The 20541-nt window shown below is 39.0% G+C and overlaps 1 protein-coding gene across 3 annotated transcripts in view; it reads right to left on the bottom strand.

Moving 5' to 3' along the window:
- LOC124289857 (vam6/Vps39-like protein) overlaps positions 1–20541 on the bottom strand; it is a 97800-nt gene that overhangs the window by 65540 nt on the left and 11719 nt on the right. Inside the window, exons 11-22 of one of the 3 annotated variants that reach the window (XR_006901773.1) lie at positions 20044–20161; positions 17121–17250; positions 16179–16321; positions 12213–12347; positions 8180–8321; positions 7673–7759; positions 5868–5941; positions 5197–5295; positions 4907–5024; positions 3569–3700; positions 2747–2848; positions 1617–1662 (exon numbers count right to left, since the gene is read on the bottom strand). Coding sequence is in view for 2 of the 3 variants with exons in the window: in XM_046726536.1 (XP_046582492.1) it covers positions 1617–1662; positions 2747–2837; positions 3569–3697; positions 4907–5024; positions 5197–5295; positions 5868–5941; positions 7673–7759; positions 8180–8321; positions 12213–12347; positions 16179–16321; positions 17121–17250; positions 20044–20161 (1312 nt within the window). In the remaining variant the exon portion in view is untranslated. Of the gene's footprint in view, positions 1–1614; positions 1663–2746; positions 2849–3568; positions 3701–4906; positions 5025–5196; positions 5296–5867; positions 5942–7672; positions 7760–8179; positions 8322–12212; positions 12348–16178; positions 16322–17120; positions 17251–20043; positions 20162–20541 lie in introns of those variants that run through there. The other 2 variants (XM_046726536.1, XM_046726535.1) reach the window with 2 other exon arrangements.

Below are 20541 nucleotides of genomic sequence, written 5' to 3'. Positions count from 1 at the left end.
CCTTTAACCATATTTTCTATAAAACATCGAACAATTACCATAAAGAATCAAACTATGACCATATTTACTACAAAACAGAAAACTATTGCCATATTAACCCTAAAGTGAGAACTATTGCCATATTAACCCTAAAGTGAGAACTATTGCCATATTAACCCTAAAGTGAGAACTATTGCCATATTAACCCTAAAGTGAGAACTATTGCCATATTAACCCTAAAGTGAGAACTATTGCCATATTAACCCTAAAGTGATAACTATTGCCATATTAACCCTAAAGTGAGAACTACCCATATTAACCCTAAAGTGAGAACTATTGCCATATTAACCCTAAAGTGAGAACTATTGCCATATTAACCCTAAAGTGAGAACTATTGCCATATTAACCCTAAAGTGAGAACTATTGCCATGGTTAACCCTAAAGTAGAACTATTGCCATATTAACCCTAAAGTGAGAACTATTGCCATATTAACCCTAAAGTGAGAACTATTGCCATATTAACCCTAAAGTGAAAACTATTGCCATATTAACCCTAAAGTGAGAACTATTGCCATATTAACCCTAAAGTGAGAACTATTGCCATATTAACCCTAAAGTGAGAACTATTGCCATATTAACCCTAAAGTGAGAACTATTGCCATATTAACCCTAAAGTGAGAACTATTGCCATATTAACCCTAAAGTGAGAACTATTGCCATATTAACCCTAAAGTGAAAACTATTGCCATATTAACCCTAAAGTGAGAACTATTGCCATATTAACCCTAAAGTGAGAACTATTGCCATATTAACCCTAAAGTGAGAACTATTGCCATATTAACCCTAAAGTGAGAACTATTGCCATATTAACCCTAAAGTGAGAACTATTGCCATATTAACTATTGCCATAAAAAGTGAGAACTATTGCCATATTAACCTAAAGTGAGAACTATTGCCATATTAACCTAAAGTGAGAAATATTGCCATATTAACCCTAAAGTGAGAACTATTGCCATATTAACCCTAAAGAGAGAACTATTGACATATTAACCCTAAAGTGAGAACTATTGACATATTAACCCTAAAGTGAGAAATATTGCCATATTAACCCTAAAGTGAGAACTATTGCCATATTAACCCTAAAGCCTCAAACTATTATTACACGTGTATTTACTATAAAACATAAAACTATTACCTTATGTACCATAAACTTCAAACTATTTACTATATTCACTATATATGCTTAGAAAATTGACAAGGGCAGTGTTTACTAAACCCGGACAGAACCAGACAAATCATTTTCATAGATGGAGAGTTATAGCGGATAAAGTGGGTTCAAACATCTATGAAACAAAACCCATTTTGCTATAACAGTTTTCAGATAATTATATACCCATTCTGCACTGCTGTTTTTCTGTACAAGAACATCTAATTTTCACAAGAAAATATGGACATTCATGTAGATTTTTATTTTACACGTGCACATATATAGAAACAGATTGGTTGAGAAGTCAGGGCGTGCTTCTTAAAGCAACGTGCTAAAGACAAGGAATTCTGTATTTGTACTCTGCATTGTGACCACCTGGTCATTTTAGATGCATTTCATGTCAAGGAATGGTGAACTGTTTTCAACTTACGTCTTTGTTCCCTTCCTTATCTTTATCAAAATGTGTCCGACAATACCTGTAAAATAATAGAAGCATGATAGATATCACCAGCCACAATAATATCACTGAAGATCTTGGTTACATTGATTTACCCCTAAATCTTATATCTTAATCTTTTACTTTGAACCCTGTGAGGATATGAACCTGCTGGAGTGAGTAGGTGAGAGAAACACTTTTATGTTGCAATCTTTAAACCATCATTATCATTGATGATGAGTCATAATCAAGTTTGGGCGTGGCAAACTAGTGGTTACCAGCATGATCAACAATACATGGTAAGACATATGATAACATCAATCAGCCAGGTCACATGTTGTGACCCCCCTGCCCTCCACCAACCGATGCTGGTTTTAAGAGGCAACCAAACAGATCTGATGGTCAGGTGACTTGGTTGCTTGCAGCCTGTGGATCATTGTAAACAATATCAATCACTGGATTATCTGGTTCAGATTTGATTATTTACAGGCTGTTGTCATAAAGAGGAATACTGCTCAGTCTAGTGTCCAATAATAAATATAAAACATCTCCATTTTAGTTGGCTGGTTATTGTACCCTGAAACCACGGATCATTGCTCCAAATATCAATCACTGGACTGTCTGATCCAGGCTTGATTACTTCAAGCTACCATTATGAACAGTAGTATTATAACTATAGCACAGTAACATGGGTCATATGCTTCAAAAGTTCGTGTTTGGTGTGATGGGGAATGACTATAACCACTAGGTAACACTAAGCAGTAAAACAGGCAAAGATTTCTGCCGTATCCCCCGTTTTATTATCATTCTATGCCTAAGATTTATAGTAAGAATAGACGGTTTTTATAGAAAGCCTATCCTAACCCTAACCCTAAACCAAACATAATGCTGAATCTAAACCCTAAACCTAAACCCTTGAAATAATCATAATAAATAGAATACTTTACAAGTGGGGGTTACGGGCGGAACTCTTACCTAAAACAGAACAAATCCACTTCCATTTCAATTGGTTCTTACAAAAGACATGGTGTACCAATTCTGCCCAACTATCCCACATGGGCCAGTATCCCCACATGGGCGTATCTACTGGAAGGGAGGTCATGGCCAAGGTCTGTTACACTTACACTTCAGCCAGACGGGGATCTTTCAAGATGTGGATGTAGATGCCAAGAGCCTGCTCATGTCTTCCCAGCCGACCCAGTAGGATTGCTCTCTCTCATAGAAGTCTGGAAAAAACATTAAGGATCAAGGTCAAATGTCAAGGTAAATGTATCACATGTGCTTATAGTGAAGTGTGGTGTTTTCCAGGGTAACATTGCCATATATAAGGTTGAATGTTCAGCTTGTAACATCTGTACATCCATCTACTGACAGATGTAATGGTAACACAATAATTTTGCTGCAGTTAGGTCTATCTTCTGCCTGCCAATGGACATTCAGTTATACAGTGTCAACATCATATCATATCAAATGATAACCGTGAAGGTCCGGGTTAGAATGAACCTTCAGTAACCCATGCTTGTCGTTAGAGGCGACTAACGGGATCGGGTGGTCTGGCTCACTGGCTTGGTTGACACAGGTCATCGGTTCCCAATTGTGCAGATCGATGCTCATGCTGTTGATCACTGGATTGTCTGGTCCAGACTCTATTATTTACAGAACGCTGCCATATAGCTGGAATATTGCTGAGTGTGGCGTAAAACTAAACTCACTCACTAATATCAAATATAATATAAGGCTGCCAGCCAAGCTGAATGGCTTTTAACCATACAATGGCCAGCAATCAGATACCTTGACAGCATTGAACCCAGACACCTGGAAATCTAACCAAGATATTTCCCATAACAACACAGTCTTTATTCTGTTCAATGCAATAAATAAGATCATTTGTTCTCCCATTATGTTGTTGTAAGCTATAACTGGTTGCCATGTATTCTAAGACTTACTATCCAGCGGGAACCTTGCCAGCAGCATCTCAGGGACGTAGTGCTGGGACGTCTGCAGGAACACCACCAGCTTCACCCTGTACTCCTCCAACTCCACCGGTTCGTTTTTCGATTTGTCAAGACGATCTCCTGCTGGACAAAGGTCAGTGACACTTCACCTTCACCACCCACACTCTCATCAATAATACTGACACTGACATTTACAATACTGATATTTACAATACTGACGATGACATTTACAGTAATGACACTGACATTTACAATACTGATACTGATATTTACAATACTGACACTGACATTTACAATACTGATACTTATATTTACAATACTGACACTGACATTTACAGTATTGACACTGACATTTACAATACTGACCATGACATTTACAGTAATGGCACTGACATTTACAATACTGATACTGATATTTACAATACTGACACTGACATTTACTGTATTGACACTGACATTTACAATACTGACACTGACATTTACCATATTGACACTGACATTTACAATACTAACGCTTACATTAAGGTACTGATGCTCATATTTACGAAAGTAGCTCTGATATTATAATAGTAACACTGACATTTACAGTACCAACACTGACTGACATTGGAATATACAGTTGAAACTCAAATTTACAGTAATGACAAATCCCCATTTACAGTACTACTGAAACCATGCAGATTTTCTCTTCTTAGTTTCATTTGCCTTAAATTACCTGCTTCACAAGTGTAAGTATGAGGGTTGGGTTACACACTTGAAATGTATTCCACTTCAATCCGAGTGTCTGGTTAGCGTGGGAGGAAATCCCCAAGTGACACAGTTCATACTTATACCACTTTCATGAAACCCACAATCAGGGAATCCAGGACAACAACCCCAAACAAACAAAACAAACAACAACAAAACAAACAAAACACACACCCCCAAAAACAAAAAACAAAAACAAAAAAAAAAAAAAACAAAACAAAACAAAACAAAACAAAACAAAACAAAAACAAAACAAAAAAAAACAAAAACAAAACAAACAAACAAAAAGACAACAACAAAAAAAAACCAAAAAAAAAACCCCGGACATTATCCCCCGAACCTTAACATAAAAACAGACAAAATCCCCCCTAGTCATCTTTTGCTTTAGATTAAAGGTTCTGCTGATCTTTGATCAACACTTAATCAGTATTATAACTATAGTACAGTAACATGGGACATATGCTTCAAAAGTTGGTGCTTGGTGTGATGGGGAATGACTATAACCACTAGGTAACACTAAAAGCACCAGCAGCTATCTATCCAAGTGTCTATATATAGAACATTAACCCTATGTAGTCTAACCTTCAGGTAGAGACTCAACATAGTCCTCAGATAGCACCTGGATCTTCTCTCGGTACAGGTGCACTAAGCGGTTGTGAAATTCTGGCGTCTCATCATCACATTGAGAAATAATGTGTTCCTGAAATTCAATCAAATTTCTGAAAGTCTAACACCTCCCCGTGACATCTGATGAATTCATCTGTGAAGATGCTAATCATTTCATGGATACTTTTATCTGCTCTAACTGATATTGAGAATCACTCACATTGCAACGAATGTATTTCATGATACTTAATTTTCTCAGAACTCACAAGATATGGTATAGCCAGATCTTTTGACATCCTCTCTAGAAACTCTAGCACCTCATCTCTTGGAAGACTTTCAATCTCAGGTGTATCTTCAGTAAATATCTGAAAACAAGAAAGTATTTGACCATGATCCTTTTTCTGTTTTTTTTTTGGAGTGAATCTTGGTAATGGACACTACAAATGCTCTATTTCTGAGTAATATTTCTCATACATGGTCGATCACCCTGCAGTATTCACATCAATCTGTAGCTTTCCCTGGAAACAGTAATGGCAATGCTGGCTTTAAACTGGGATTTGGTTCAGTGAGTAAGTGAGGGAATCGAACCTAGGTCTTCGGTGTAACAATCGAACACTTTAACCACTAGGCTACCCCACAGACCCAATTTGGTTAAGGGTTATAGGACAAACATCAGAAATGGTCAGAAAGTTAGCCATTTATTTAACTCTAGATATGACTTGATTTAACAGAAGAATAGCTAAAACTAAAAAGGTGTAGAACCATTATTAAAATCGCCATTTTAGAAACTTTTTAATACTTGAAATGTTGAATAGGGACTTTCAACCTTATTAACATACCTGTAACTTCAATACTAAATCACAATTTTTTGAAAAGTGAGCGATATTACACCATGCCAATCATATGAGTAGATTACTGATGCTACAGCAGCACCCACCTTCAGCCCATCCTCCGGGTGTTTCCTCAGTACCCACTCGGAGTACTCAAATATCAGAGCCAGATGCTCAGCACCTTCAACATAGACAGTCATTGTCATCCTGAATTGGGGCTTGAGTTAATGTTTCAACAATCGATGTTTCTCATGTGTTCTGGGCCTGATGTCACATCAATGATTTGCTAGATTCTATATTTCTCTACATTCAAGAGAAGATTGGGTTGTTGATATGTTTCGCTTAATGACAAACATTACAGTATTTTGAGAGCTAATTCTTGCTCCTTCATCAGGTGAGTGATGTTTTTTTCATAATCATTATAAACATCCTACCAATATTTACAAATGATTAAAACAAGAACTTTTGTATTCATACTGTTGAGATTGTTAACAAATTTCAGGAAGAAAGACCCCTCCAACATAGATCATGATGGCAAGGGAAGCAACTCATGGAGTTTTTGTTGTATAAATAATCCATTCCATACTCTGGATTGTTTCATCTGTTAGGAATGATCAGTGTACTGAACTACTTTCTGCAAATCAAATTTTAAGCTCCTGCATAATCATTATGAATGTACTACCGCAAAAACAACTTATAACTTAAAAGGTAAATAATCTTGTCTAGTGATGTTTAATTGCAAATTTGACGTCTCTACTGACAAAGTCGTCTTCTATTGTTTGTTCATGCGAAGTGATACGATTTTGTTTTCTTACCCCTGGCAAAAGTTTGACAAAAGCATAACCCATGGATAAGACGACCCCCTTCTACAGACTGCTTTTTTTGGTCCTCAAAATTCGGCTTATAGACGGTCATATACGGTATGTACACACAAATCTCACAAAATGCATGTGCAGCACAAATATACATGCAAATAAATGCAGCAAAGAAAACAGACTTAAAGATTCTCATGCATGACAAATGAACAGCATGATATTTCCATGCAGGATATTTGTGTTATATTTTCTTTCAATTACTGATCTCTTGTAACTTAATCTTTAATCTTATTATGAAGTATGTTGTTTCATTCATATAAAAACTTTTACAAATAACAATGACTTGCTTGTACATTATTTGCCACAAATGTCCAGTTACACATAAGTTGAACATAGAGATTTTTCTGGGCTACATCTTCTTTTTATTCTTGAGTACAACATTTCAGGGCTTGTTCTGGCCCCATCATCAGGTCAAACTGAACAGTCACTGTTCAGTTTTACCTGATGATGGGGCCAGAACAAGCCCTGAACTGTTCAGTTTTACCTGATGATGGGGCCAGAACAAGCCCTGAACTGTTCAGTTTTACCTGATGATGGGGCCAGAACAAGCCCCGAACTGTTCAGTTTTACCTGATGATGGGGCCAGAACAAGCCCCGAACTGTTCAGTTTTACCTGATGATGGGGCCAGAACAAGCCCTGAACTGTTCAGTTTTACCTGATGATGGGGCCAGAACAAGCCCTGAACTGTTCAGTTTTACCTGATGATGGGGCCAGAACAAGCCCTGAACTGTTCAGTTTTACCTGATGATGGGGCCAGAACAAGCCCCGAACTGTTCAGTTTTACCTGATGATGGGGCCAGAACAAGCCCTGAAACGTTGTACTCAAGAATAAAAAGAAGATGTAACCCCAGAAAATCTCTATGTTCATCAAATAGCATCTTCTAAAGTGCCAATCAAGCATCTACATATAAGTTATCCTTAATATAACAAGAGTGAGTGAGTGAGATTAGTTTTACACCGCTTTTAGCAATATTCCAGCAATATCACGGCAGGATGACATAACAAGACAAGATGTAAGTGTTGAAGATGTTCCTACCCAGATGCTGTAGATACTGGACTGTCCGGTCGTGACCTTTCAATGGAGAGTCTGGACGTGCTGCCTGCTTCATCAACAGGTTCAGGGCTGGAACAAAACATTCAACAAGCTACCAACAAGCATCATTATGTCTTTCATCAAGATCTGCATTGGTAGTAGATGTTTTCAGACATGTTCTTTTATTACAGTGCAGTTTAACCATTTAATGATTTTTTCCATATAGGAAAATGGACAAAGCCAAATTGTGTTCTGTAAGAGCAGATCTATATTAAAATGAGTGGGTTGGGTTTGAAGAGTCGGTATTGCACCAATCTTTCCCGGGACTTTGATAAGAAAACATACTGACATAATGATTCTATATGAACATGAACAGACATATTTGTGACACTTACATCTTGATGGAGACTATATTTACTTATCAAAACCCTCCCTTCTGATGTAAACCAACCTTTCTGGCGGGTTAAACCCACATTTCTGATCAAACCCATCTGTCCGATGGAGACCCACCTTTTTGATTGAGATTTTTCTTCTCATACAGGATGATGAGCTCACTGAACTTCTCCTTCTTCTTGAGCACCCGCTCGCTCTCCTCCACGTGGCAGTTGTTGTCCTTCAGTCTCAGCAGCGGTGCCACAAGCGCATCATTTGTCTACAACCATCAGGCACCATGGAAGTACAGTGCTCTAATCACAAGTATCAGGACACATATAATTGTCCTACCATCCTAAGAAAGTGAACATTTTGAGCTTAGTCAGCAGTATTACATCTTTACACAAAAGGGTCTCTGTATAACGGAGACCATACAAACCAATCCTTCACCGCATTTTGTCTATAATAATAATAATAATAATAATTGCTTTGTATAGCCCCTATTTCCAGCTATATGCAGCTGCTCAATGGTGCTTTACACGTTACAGTTCAATCACTAGATGAGAAAAGAAATGTTTTGAGTTTTCTCTTAAAAATTGGGAGAGAGTCACTGTTCCTGATGTCAAGGGGGACCGCGTTCCATAGGGCAGGAGCTGCAACTGAGAAGGCACGATCTCCAGCCTTTGTTGATGTTGATGGAACAACCAGTTTCTCCTTCTGGGCAGAACGTAAGGTTCTAGATGGGTGGTAGACCGATAGCAGGTCCTTTTAATAAGTAGGCGATGATTCAACATTGAGAACATTGTACGTCAAGACGAGCAACTTGAAACTGACCCGATGTCTAATGGGCAACCAGTGTAAATCTCTGAGAATTGGCGTAATGTGACAATCCTTTCTGGTGCGGGTGACAACACGAGCAGCCTTGTTCTGAACTCTCTGTAAGTGAGAGATTACGCCATCTGTAAGTGAGAGATTACGCCAGATCCAAACACTCGAGAGTTACAGTAATCGAGTCTACTTGTTACTTGAGACTGAATCAGGATTTTGCTAGTTTCGTTATCAAGGTACTTTCGGAGTTTGCCGATGTTAGCGATATGGACATTTGCTGCTTTGGCTGTGTTCAGTGCCTGATGTTTACCTGACATGGTTCTATCCATGACAACGCCCAGGTTCTTGACAGTTGTAGCTGTAGCAACACAGATCTTGTCCACAGATAGATTGATGGTAACTGGAATCTTGGCGAGCTGTTGTTGAGTACCAAACATAATGAATTCTGTTTTGTCCTTGTTAAGTTGCAGGTAATTAGCAGACATCCAATCATGAACGTCGCTGATGCAGTCTTGTATGCTCTGGATTCCTGTGCTAACATTCGATGGTCTAACCGCCACATACAACTGCTGATCATCGGCGTATCCATGAAAGTCCAAAGAGTGACCTTTCATGATGTTCCCCAGTGGCTGGATATAGCACGTGAACAAAACAGGACCTAACACGGATCCTTGCGGGACACCATGTTTGAGGACTTTCGGGGCTGATGTTACACCGTCCACTTGCACACGCATAGATCGGTTTTGCAAGTAAGACTCGATCCAGGCAAGAACCCTGCCAGAGATGCCGAATGTGTGTTTCAGCCTTGACATAAGGATGTTGTGACATATGGAGTCAAAGGCCGCGGAGAGGTCTAGGAGGACGAGAAGAACAATCTCCTTGCGATCCATGGCTCGGAGTACGCCATTTTGTACTCTCACAAGGGCTGTTTCAGTGCTGTGAGATCGCTTATAGGCCGACTGAAAAATTTCAGTTAGTCCGTGATCATTGATGTGTGATTGCAGTTGGGAGAGAACAACCTTTTCCATGATTTTTGAAAGGAAACTGAGGTTGGAGACTGGGCGTAGGTTTTTAAAAACATCCGGATCCAGTGATTGTTTCTTTAGAATGGGCGTCACAATTGCTTTCTTGAAGCATTGCGGGAATACGCCGGATTCTAAAGAAGAGTTGATCACTGAGGATGTTACAATGACGAACATACAGTCATGTCCGATGTAGACTGTTGATGTTTTCAACAAACAGGCGTTAACTGACATCTGCCGGATTGTGACTGGGATTTACTTATTCTTCACATTACACTAATGCGCACTGGTTCACACCACAGGTCCTTGTGTCCTTGTGAGGATTCAAGATTTATAAAATGATTTATTTTAGATGACCCCCGACTCGAAATGCTTCACAGTACGATCTAGTCACAAATGGATGATGACATGTCCGCACAAAACAGGGGTGTGGTCGAAGCAAGCCCTCTGATTGGTCAATGCTGGTAAATCTGCACATTCTTTACAAATTCACAGGAATGTTTCCTTTCATTGACTGCTTGACTTGGAAATGTAAGAATTTTTTTCCAGAGAAAGCTTCTCAAAAGAAAGCATCAGTTGTAAATGACTTCTTCACAAGCATCAACCAACCAGAGGGCTTGTTGGACCACAACGTCATCCATTTGCGATGGTGGCATGGCGATTGGCAAAGCAGGCGGATGGGGTACACTGAAGTGTCCAGCCTTGTCATGATTTATTGTAATGTGAAGCATTTTGATTCGGGGGTCATCTCAAATTTTTAATATATTTTTTAAATCATTAATCCTCGCAAAGACACAAGGGCCTGTGGTACACACGTGTCACTATGGCAATGTTAATCATCAAAATATCTAGTCCAGACTTGATTATTTGTTGAAAAAAGCTAAACACTGCAAAGTGCAGTAAACAACAAACAAACAACAGATATTTGTTTCTGACCAATGACATTCGTATCCCCAAATTAACACAATAAGATTGCACTTAACATACAGTCAATAAATCCTCCTCAATATTCTGGCAAAGTAACGCATCTTTCACTAATTTGACTTTCTGCTAAAGCACAAGAAAGAACCTTAACACAGCTATAATCAGTTCGTATAATCAGTTCTCACCTGGAGGTAACATTTCAGGAGGGTTGTGTCTATAATCTGTTCTCACCTGGAGGTAACATTTCAGGAGAGTTGTGTCTATAATCTGTTCTCACCTGGAGGTAACATTTCAGGAGAGTTGTGTTCTCACCTGGAGGTATCAGGAAAGTTCTCACCTGGAGGTAACATTTCAGGAGAGTTGTGTCTATAATCTGTTCTCACCTGGAGGTAACATTTCAGGAGAGTTGTGTCTACAATCTGTTCTCACCTGGAGGTAACATTTCAGGAGAGTTGTGTCTATAATCAGTTCTCACCTGGAGGTAACATTTCAGGAGAGTTGTGTCTATAATCAGTTCTCACCTGGAGGTAACATTTCAGGAGAGTTGTGTCTATAATCTGTTCTCACCTGGAGGTAACATTTCAGGAGAGTTGTGACTATAATCTGTTCTCACCTGGAGGTAACATTTCAGGAGAGTTGTTTTTTATAATCAATTCTCACCTGGAGGTAACATTTCAGGAGAGTTGTGTCTATTATCAGTTCTCACCTGGAGGTAATATTTCAGGAGAGTTGTGACTATAATCTGTTCTCACCTGGAGGTAACATTTCAGGAGAGTTGTGTCTACAATCTGTTCTCACCTGGAGGTAACATTTCAGGAGAGTTGTGACTATAATCAGTTCTCACCTGGAGGTAACATTTCAGGAGAGTTATGTCTACAATCTGTTCTCACCTGGAGGTAACATTTCAGGAAAGTTGTTTCTATTATCAGTTCTCACCTGGAGGTAACATTTCAGGAGAGTTGTGTCTACAATCTGTTCTCACCTGGAGGTAACATTTCAGGAGAGTTGTGTCTATAATCAGTTCTCACCTGGAGGTAATATTTCAGGAGAGTTGTGACTATAATCAGTTCTCACCTGGAGGTAACATTTCAGGAAAGTTGTTTCTATTATCAGTTCTCACCTGGAGGTAATATTTCAGGAGAGTTATGTCTACAATCTGTTCTCACCTGGAGGTAACATTTCAGGAGAGTTATGTCTACAATCTGTTCTCACCTGGAGGTAACATTTCAGGAGAGTTGTGTCTATAATCAGTTCTCACCTGGAGGTAACATTTCAGGAGAGTTGTGTCTACAATCTGTTCTCACCTGGAGGTAACATTTCAGGAGAGTTATGTCTACAATCTGTTCTCACCTGGAGGTAACATTTCAGGAGAGTTGTTTTTTATAATCAATTCTCACCTGGAGGTAACATTTCAGGAGAGTTGTGTCTATGATCTGGCTCAGCTGCTTCTTGGAGCGGATGGTGACGTTGCCCTCCACAATGGCCGTTGTTGCCATGTCCTTGTTCAGGTCCTTCAGTAGCTGGTTTCTCTTCTATAATGCAATGTCAGAGTCGGTATGACACAATGTAGGGGTGAGTATAACACAAAGTAGGGGTGAGTATTACACAAAGTAGGGGTGAGTATTACACAATGTGTCAATGAGTATAACAATGTGAGAGTGAGTATAACACAATGTATGAGTGGGTATTTAACACAATATGAGAGAATTATAACACAATGTGGTACTGAGTATAACACAATGTGGGGGTGAGTATAACACCATGTAAGAGTGGGTATCTAACACAATATGAGAGAAAGAATGACACAATGTGAGAGTGAGTATGTAACACAATATTACAGTGGATATGACACAATATGGGAGTGGGTATAAAATAATGAGGGAGGGAGTATAACACAATGTAGGGGTGGTATAACACAATGTAGGAGTGGGTATTAACACAATATGAAAAAAAGTTTGACACAATGTGAGAGTGAGATGGTAACGCAATATTACAGTGGGTATGACACAATATGGGATTGGGTATAACATAATGAGGGAGGGAGTATAACACAATGTAGGGTTGGTATAACAATGTATGAGTGGGTATTTAACACAATATGAGAAAAAGTATGACACAATGTGAGAGTGAGTATGTAACGCAATATTACAGTGGGTATGACACAATATGGGATTGGGTATAACATAATGAGGGAGGGAGTATAACACAATGTAGGGGTGGTATAACGTACATGTGTATAAGACAATGTGGGGCTGGATAATGTGTAACACAATGTAGGAATGGGTTTAACACTGTGTGGGAATGGGTTTAACACAATATGGGAATGGGTTTAACACTATGTAGAAATAGGTGTAACACAGGGGTAATGGGTTTGACACAATATGAAAATGGGTTTAACACTATGTAGGAATAGGTTTAACACTGTGGGAATGGGTTTGACACTGTAGAAATAGGTTTAACACTTTGGGAATGGGTTTCACGCTATGTAGAAATGGGTTTAACACTGTGTGGAAATGGGTTTAACACAATATGAGAATGGGTTTAACACTGTGGGAATGGGTTTGACACTATGTAGAAATAGGTTTTGAACTTTGTAGGAATGGGTTTAACACTGTGTGGGAATGGGTATAACACAATGTGGGGTTGGTTTAATGTATAACACATTGTGGAACGGTGTTATGTATAACACAAGGCACAAGTGGATGTCAACCAATATGGCACAGGGTTATATTCAACACAATGTGAGTGTGTATAACACAAGCTTCAGTATGAACAAAGCCAACAAACAACTCTTTCACAAGCACTCTCTGGCATTTGACATACATCAACAGTTCAGTTATTTAACAATCATCTTGTCTCACTGACATCCTAATGACTACTAGCAGGCAATTTGCAACAAAAAACTGACAGTGTACTGAACATAACTACTGCCACAGACAACTGCTGTCATTTGTTCTGTGTTTTTTCGCAAATATCCCGTGTAAGCTGAGTGTAACACTTTGATTTTTATGAAACTATATGCAAATGCGTTTCTGTTCACAGGGGGAATCAAAACAATTTAATTTAAACTTTCACTTCTATTTACTGTATTGCACTGCCTTCATCTCTAAATAGCATACGGGAGGTGGGGTAGCCTAGTGGTTAAAGCGTTGGCTCGTCAAGCCGAAGACCCAGGTTCGAATCCCCACATGGGTACAATGTGTGAAGCGCATTTCTGGTGTCCCCCGCCGTGATGTTGCTGGAATATTGCTAAAAGCGGCGTAAAAGCAAACTCAGTTAGTCAGTCAGTCTAAATAGCATACCAAATGAATAAGAACAACTTTCATCAATTTGACATCTGCATATCGACACAATCCAATATTACTCAAAACAACCTACAGATACAAGACACTATGTACTGCCAATTTCACAATATATTCTGGCTATTTGCATAAATGTATAAATGTTTTGAAATCATTGTTTTGGAAAGAAAAGACAGATTGTAATTATTGCCAAAACTTAATGAACATCGTGTTGTTGGATTTTTGTTTACACGACTTAGTAATGTGACATCTCGTTTTCGTTATACTGGAGCATACTTTTGGTATTTCCAAACCAGAGTCAACTTTTATCATCTTTTTCATATACTTATTTCTTTCTTGTGATTAAGAAGAGCAAAAGTAAATCAATCCCAAAATACTGGTACTCAACAAAGGAGAGTGGAGTATAATGTGTCTTCAGCAATGATCATTGTTTTAGTTGTTGTTTCAGCTGGTAAATGACCAGGCCCAGACAATCAAGTGGTCGATGTTGTGAACACCGATTCAGGGTACAATGGCATGCTTTAATTAAGTCACCACCTGATCACCTTAGTCACCACTGGCAACAAGCACATTTTGCTCAGGACCAATTCTAACAGGTTCCTACAGGTTTACTACATGTAAGTACAGAAATAATACAGCATAGCTGGTTATCTGTTCAGTGACCCGTGAAGATCTGGGATAGAAGGTGTATTCCCATACTGCCTACAGGTTCAAACAACATGATACTGTCCAGTGATCAAGAAGTGAAGTTAATGGGAATACACCGATCTGACCTGTTCTACCCCTGCTAAAATGAACTTGACCAGTTACTTGGTTAATGAACGGTAACTTTACTCGTTTCACAATTACACACAACTGACAAGGATGTCCATTTCGTTGCCATGGACTCCGATATGTGACGGGACCCAGATAAAATGTATTTGATTATTTTGTTTTGGGGTATAGTATTCTTCTGTATATGTTATTTATTAGATCTGGTCTTTTTGTTGTAGAGTAATTTTTGAGAGCTTGTATGGAACTTAAGGAATCCGTAAAAATGCAGATGGTAGTGTTTGTTTGGTCAGATGTTGTTTGCAAGGCCTGAACTATGGCTGCGAGTTCTGCTGTGAAGATACTGGAGTTTGCCGGGAGATTATAGGATTGTTTAAGGCTTTTTTGGGGTATGTAGATACCAAAACCAGTAGTACGCTTCTGATTTCAAGCACATTCTAACAAATTCCAAATTAATTAAACCACTCACTAAATATCTCATTCACACAAAATTATACCAAACAATCTAGCAACAAAAACAATAATACCAATTTTTACCATTCTAAAAATTGTTATAAATATGTATATATGTTCTTTTAACTTTTTAAATCAGTTTTCTCTTTTTATCAAGTTTTTAACCTTTTATATATTTATCATTATTCACTTAATAAATATGTTTTTAAACATGGGTTGGTTAAAAAATACAATAACAATAACCATTTACTACACCACATCTATATTAAATTCAAAATCTCTAATACTCTTTACCTATTTCATTTTTTTTTTACATTTTTAATTCGGCATCCCATTCAAATTCCCTTAACACTCAGTTGTTGGGTGTTTTTTTTGGGTAGTAACACCACTCTTTCAAAATTTCTATTTTTCGTTCCCCTCATTTCTTAATAAGTGTACTAACCCGTCGCCGAAATATCTTAGTTGTGTGTGCGACATTAAATAAAGCAAATAACTACTACTACCTTACTCCAAACGACACACCCCTTCTTCATTGATAATTGGGCTGTTCCATTATTCTACAGGGCAAAAAATCATTTCCCACGCTGCCTACAATATTTTTGTTGGCAGTTTGGGATGTAGGCAGTTTGGAACTGTAGGCAGTATTGGACCTAACCAGTTAGAATTGATCTTCAGCAACCAATGCTTGTCGTAAGAAGCGACTAACGGGATCAGGCATTGATCACCAGATTGTCTGGTCCAGACGCAATTATTTACAGACCAACACCATATAGCTGGAATATTGCTGAGTGCAGCACTGAACAACAAACCAACAACATGCGTTCAACTAGAACCGACCTCAGTGAGATAGTCGATGAGTGCAAGCATTCCCTTCTCCAGCTCTCCGCCCTCCAGGTCCGGCAGTCGGTCCGGATACTCCAGCTGGTTCCGGAAGTCCTGGGGAAGCAGGTTGGGGTACAACCCTATGACATGAGATGGATCTGAAACAGGGATGATGGGTATTTACATACTGTGTTGAGATCATTGGAATCATGTGATGCAAGCTTGAAAACACTGAAAATAACCATAAGACACCAGGCTAAGTCGACCGACAATAAAGTGAGTCAAGTCTTATCAAATGGCTATTGGGGACAAGTTTAATTCAGAATCAGCAAAGGGAGAGATGTATATGAGAGAGCTACTGAGTGAAAAGTACGGCACATGAAGAAGTGAAGGAGTGAGTGAGAGAAAAATAAAAGAAATGAAGGAAAAAGTAAAGAAGTGAAGGAGTGAAAAAGCGAAGGAGTGAGAGAGAAAAGATGAAGGAGTGAGAGAGAAAAAGATGGAATAAGAGAGAAAAAGGTGAAGGAGTGAGAGAGAAAAAGACGAAGGAGTGAGAGAAAAAGATGAAGGAGTGAGAGAGAAAAAGATGAAGGAATAAGAGAGAAAAAGGTGGAGTGAGAGAGAAAAAGATGAAGGAGTGAGAGAGAAAAAGATGAAGGAGTGAGAGAAAAAGATGAAGGAGTGAGAAAAAACACATGGAGTGAGAGAGAAAAAGGTGAAGTTTGAGAAGAAGTAAGGTGAAGGAGTGAGTGAGTGAAAGAGTGGATGAGTGGAGTTATGTGTCAGCAGAAATCTCTCATGAGTGAGTGACCGAGGAAGCGTAGGAGAGAGGGAGGGGATCTGGTTACACACTCAATGTTGTTTATTGTACTACTTCAACCATCCTAGTAATCAGTGATACATGATGTAGGAGAACAGAAACATGGTGCAGTGGAGGAGACAATGTACACCACGTACCTGTCCCGAGGGAGTCAAATATCTTCATGGATTCCTCAAACTTGTGCTGACAGAACAGATCAAAGGCATACAGGTTGTTGATGCTTCTGATCCTCTTCTCCTTCTCGGAGTCAGGTTCATCTTGCATTTCCTGTAACCATGGTAACCAACAGATATTCCATGAAATCAGAAGATGCTGATAGCATGAGCAATTATTATTAATAACATTGTATAATGATGATAATATAGTCATTGGTTGAGTGCCTCTCATAAGTTAGTGATAATTGCTCCAAGACGCTAAAGAAGGCAACATTGATGTATGGTTCAGTGGAGTGAGTGAGTGAATTTAGTTTTACGCCGCACTCAGCAATATTCCAGCTATATGGTGACATTCTGTAAATAATCGAATCTGGACCAGACAATCCAGTGATCAACAGCATGAGCATCGATCTGCGCAATTGGGAACCAATGACATGTGTCAACCAAGTCAGCAAGCCTGACCACCCGATCCCGTTAGTCGCTTCTTACGACAAGCATGGGTTACTGAAGATCAATATTAAAACCCGGACCTTCACGGGTATGGTTCAGTGGAACACCAGCCTGAAGGAAAGAGTCCTTAGTGGAATCTTAATGTACGTCAGACCTTGAACTGTTGCAAAATAGAGTACTGGTCCAGCTTTCAAACCTGAAGGTGCCAGTGTGTGATTTTGGCACGGACAACAGATCCTGGCTATCTGATCTAACAGACTGGAATGGAGTGTGGACTTTCACGTGCTCAATTATGTTGAGGTGTGGCACAGTCTGCCATGTCACATGTGACAACCACACCCCCTTTTACTCTGTTGCTTTGACAAGCATGGAGAGCTGAGACCATGCATGCCCACATCGACACGGAGCACCAGTAACAGCACTCTCTTCATGGACATACAATCAGCTCTCGTTAATCCGACACTCATTAATCCGACAATCACGTTAATCCGACAAAAAATTAGGGAACCATTTAAAACAGTGATAATTACTCTCGTTAATCCGACATTCTCACATTCCGACTCCGACACACCAATCTAGCAGCTGATTATTGTAAATACATTGTAAAAACATTCGTTAATCCGACAATCAACACAGCCGGTCGGATGATCCGACCGTATACAAACAATCACACGTGAGTGGTAATTAGCGTGTGCCTTACTGGCTGCTTGACACCGGCGTCAGGGAACATCACACTTGTTAATTAGGAACACAGGATAATTAATTGAGACGATTTAATCAAGAAATAACAGTAGAGCGAGCTATAAATTATATATGTTATGATACACGCCTGATTGTACATTAGACGTCCACGTGTTATTATGGAATTAGTTGTATGGAAACTGTAACATATTCAACATCCGGGTCATAATGGCAGCTGATATGCGGTAAAAACAAACGTGAGTTTTGTGCCAAATGTGGTCATGAAATAGATATGAAACTGTTTGCTTATGTGATTATATATGTATGTTATGCCATCTATGAATGTTAATAAATGAAAACAAGTATGTATTGTTAGTATTTTTTATTTCTGTAAATATTTTTACATACGATGAAGATAACTAGATCTACCATTTCTGATATGCATGCAACAGTATGACGATCATGACATTTAGTAAACATTGATATTTTCACACAAATACATTAATCCGACATTTTCGTTAATCCGACATATTTCTCTGCAACCACAAGTGTCGGATTAACGAGAGTTGACTGTATGAAGCTTCAGTAACATATGATCTACCGTTTGCAATAGTTTTTAAATTTTAATTTATCCAAACTGACTACTTTATTGACTGCATAAATTTAAAGACAAATTTTAAAAAAGGAATCTAAAACAAATACTACCATAACAGGAAAGGGGAACATAGGCTCAAGATATTGCTTTTGAGTACAAGATTGACATGTTGGTATGGAAATCATGTATGTACATTTGGTTGATTTTACATGAATAAATCTGAAAGATCTCTGTAGTTTGATCAAAGCCAAGTTAAAAGGATCCTCTAGTTTTGCAGTGACTGATTTGTTTGTTGCAACATACAACATAAAGGTACGTGTCCATTACAGTGAGTGAGTGAGTGAGTGAGTGAGTGAGTGAGTGAGTGGGTGGGTGGGTGAGTGAGTGAGTGAGTGAGTGAGTGAGTGAGTGAGTGAGTGAGTGAGTGAGTGAGTGAGTGAGTGAGTGAGTGAGTGAGTGAGTGAGTGAGTGAGTGAGTGAGTGAGTGAGTGAGTGAGTGAGTGAGTGAGTGAGTGAGTGAGTGAGTGAGTGAGTGAGTGAGTTGGGTTTCATGCCGCTTTTAGCAATATCCCAGCAATATCACATTACATATATTGTACCCATGTAGGGAATCAAACCTGGTCTTCAGTGTGATGAAAGAATACCTTAACCACAAGGCTAACCCACCGCCCCAGCAAGGCAGATAGAACTATGCAGTATCAAGTGAACTACTCATGCTTGTTTCTGTTTTTATGCCACACTCAGCAATATGGCAGTCGTCTGTAAACAACCAAGTCCATGCGACTGGGATACAATGATATGCATCACTAAGTCTGACCACCCTATTCTGTTAATCGTCTCTTATGACACACACACGTACCCGTGAAGATCCAGGGTAGAATAAGTCTTCAGCAACCTATGCTTGCCACAAAAGGCGACTATTCTTGTCGTGAGCGGCAACTAACGGGATCGGGTGGTCAGGCTCGTTGACTTGGTTGACACATGACATCGGTCCTAATTCAAGATCGATGCTCATGCTCTTGATCACTGGATTGTCTGGTCCAGACTCGATTATTTACAGGCCACCGCCATATAGCTGGAATATTGCTGAGTGTGGCGTAAAACTAAACTCACTCACTCACTCTTATGAGATACATGGGTTCCAGAAGATCCATTCTCTTCACATGATGAACTACTTACGGCTAAGTGTAGAGCCAGTTTGAACTCCTTCCCGTGCAGCAGCTGTTTAATCTGGTGAGAAATGGGCATTGGGGCCAGTCTCCACACAAAGTTGGATGAAGCTACATACACAGTGTTGCTGGAAACAGACCACAGGAATAACAGCTTCAGGAATTTTTAAATGATTCAATTAAAGTAATCCTAACTCATACTCATTTGGCTCATAATAAATTAAAACTAATTTAACTGGTAATAAATTCAAACTTATTTCACTTCAAAGGCGGATCCAGAAATTTTCAAAGGGGTGGGGGATGTCGGGTCGGGTCACTAATCTCTGGTGGATCAGTGACGTTGAAGGCTCATTTTCTGAATTGCCAACAAATACCAACATCATCAAGTTAACTTCCTTAACACTAATCTGATATGATGTGAATATCATTGTCATCGGAAAATGACAAATAACAGAATAAATAAATAACAGACAAATAACAGAAATAAATTCTTTTTGTCCTTCAACTA

The sequence above is a fragment of the Haliotis rubra genome, unplaced genomic scaffold, assembly GCF_003918875.1.
Source record: "Haliotis rubra isolate DU_JTF1 unplaced genomic scaffold, ASM391887v1 Scf45, whole genome shotgun sequence".
NCBI lineage: Eukaryota > Metazoa > Mollusca > Gastropoda > Lepetellida > Haliotidae > Haliotis > Haliotis rubra.
Note: the sequence above shows the minus strand (reverse complement) of the source record. Positions and strands in the feature narration are given on the sequence as shown.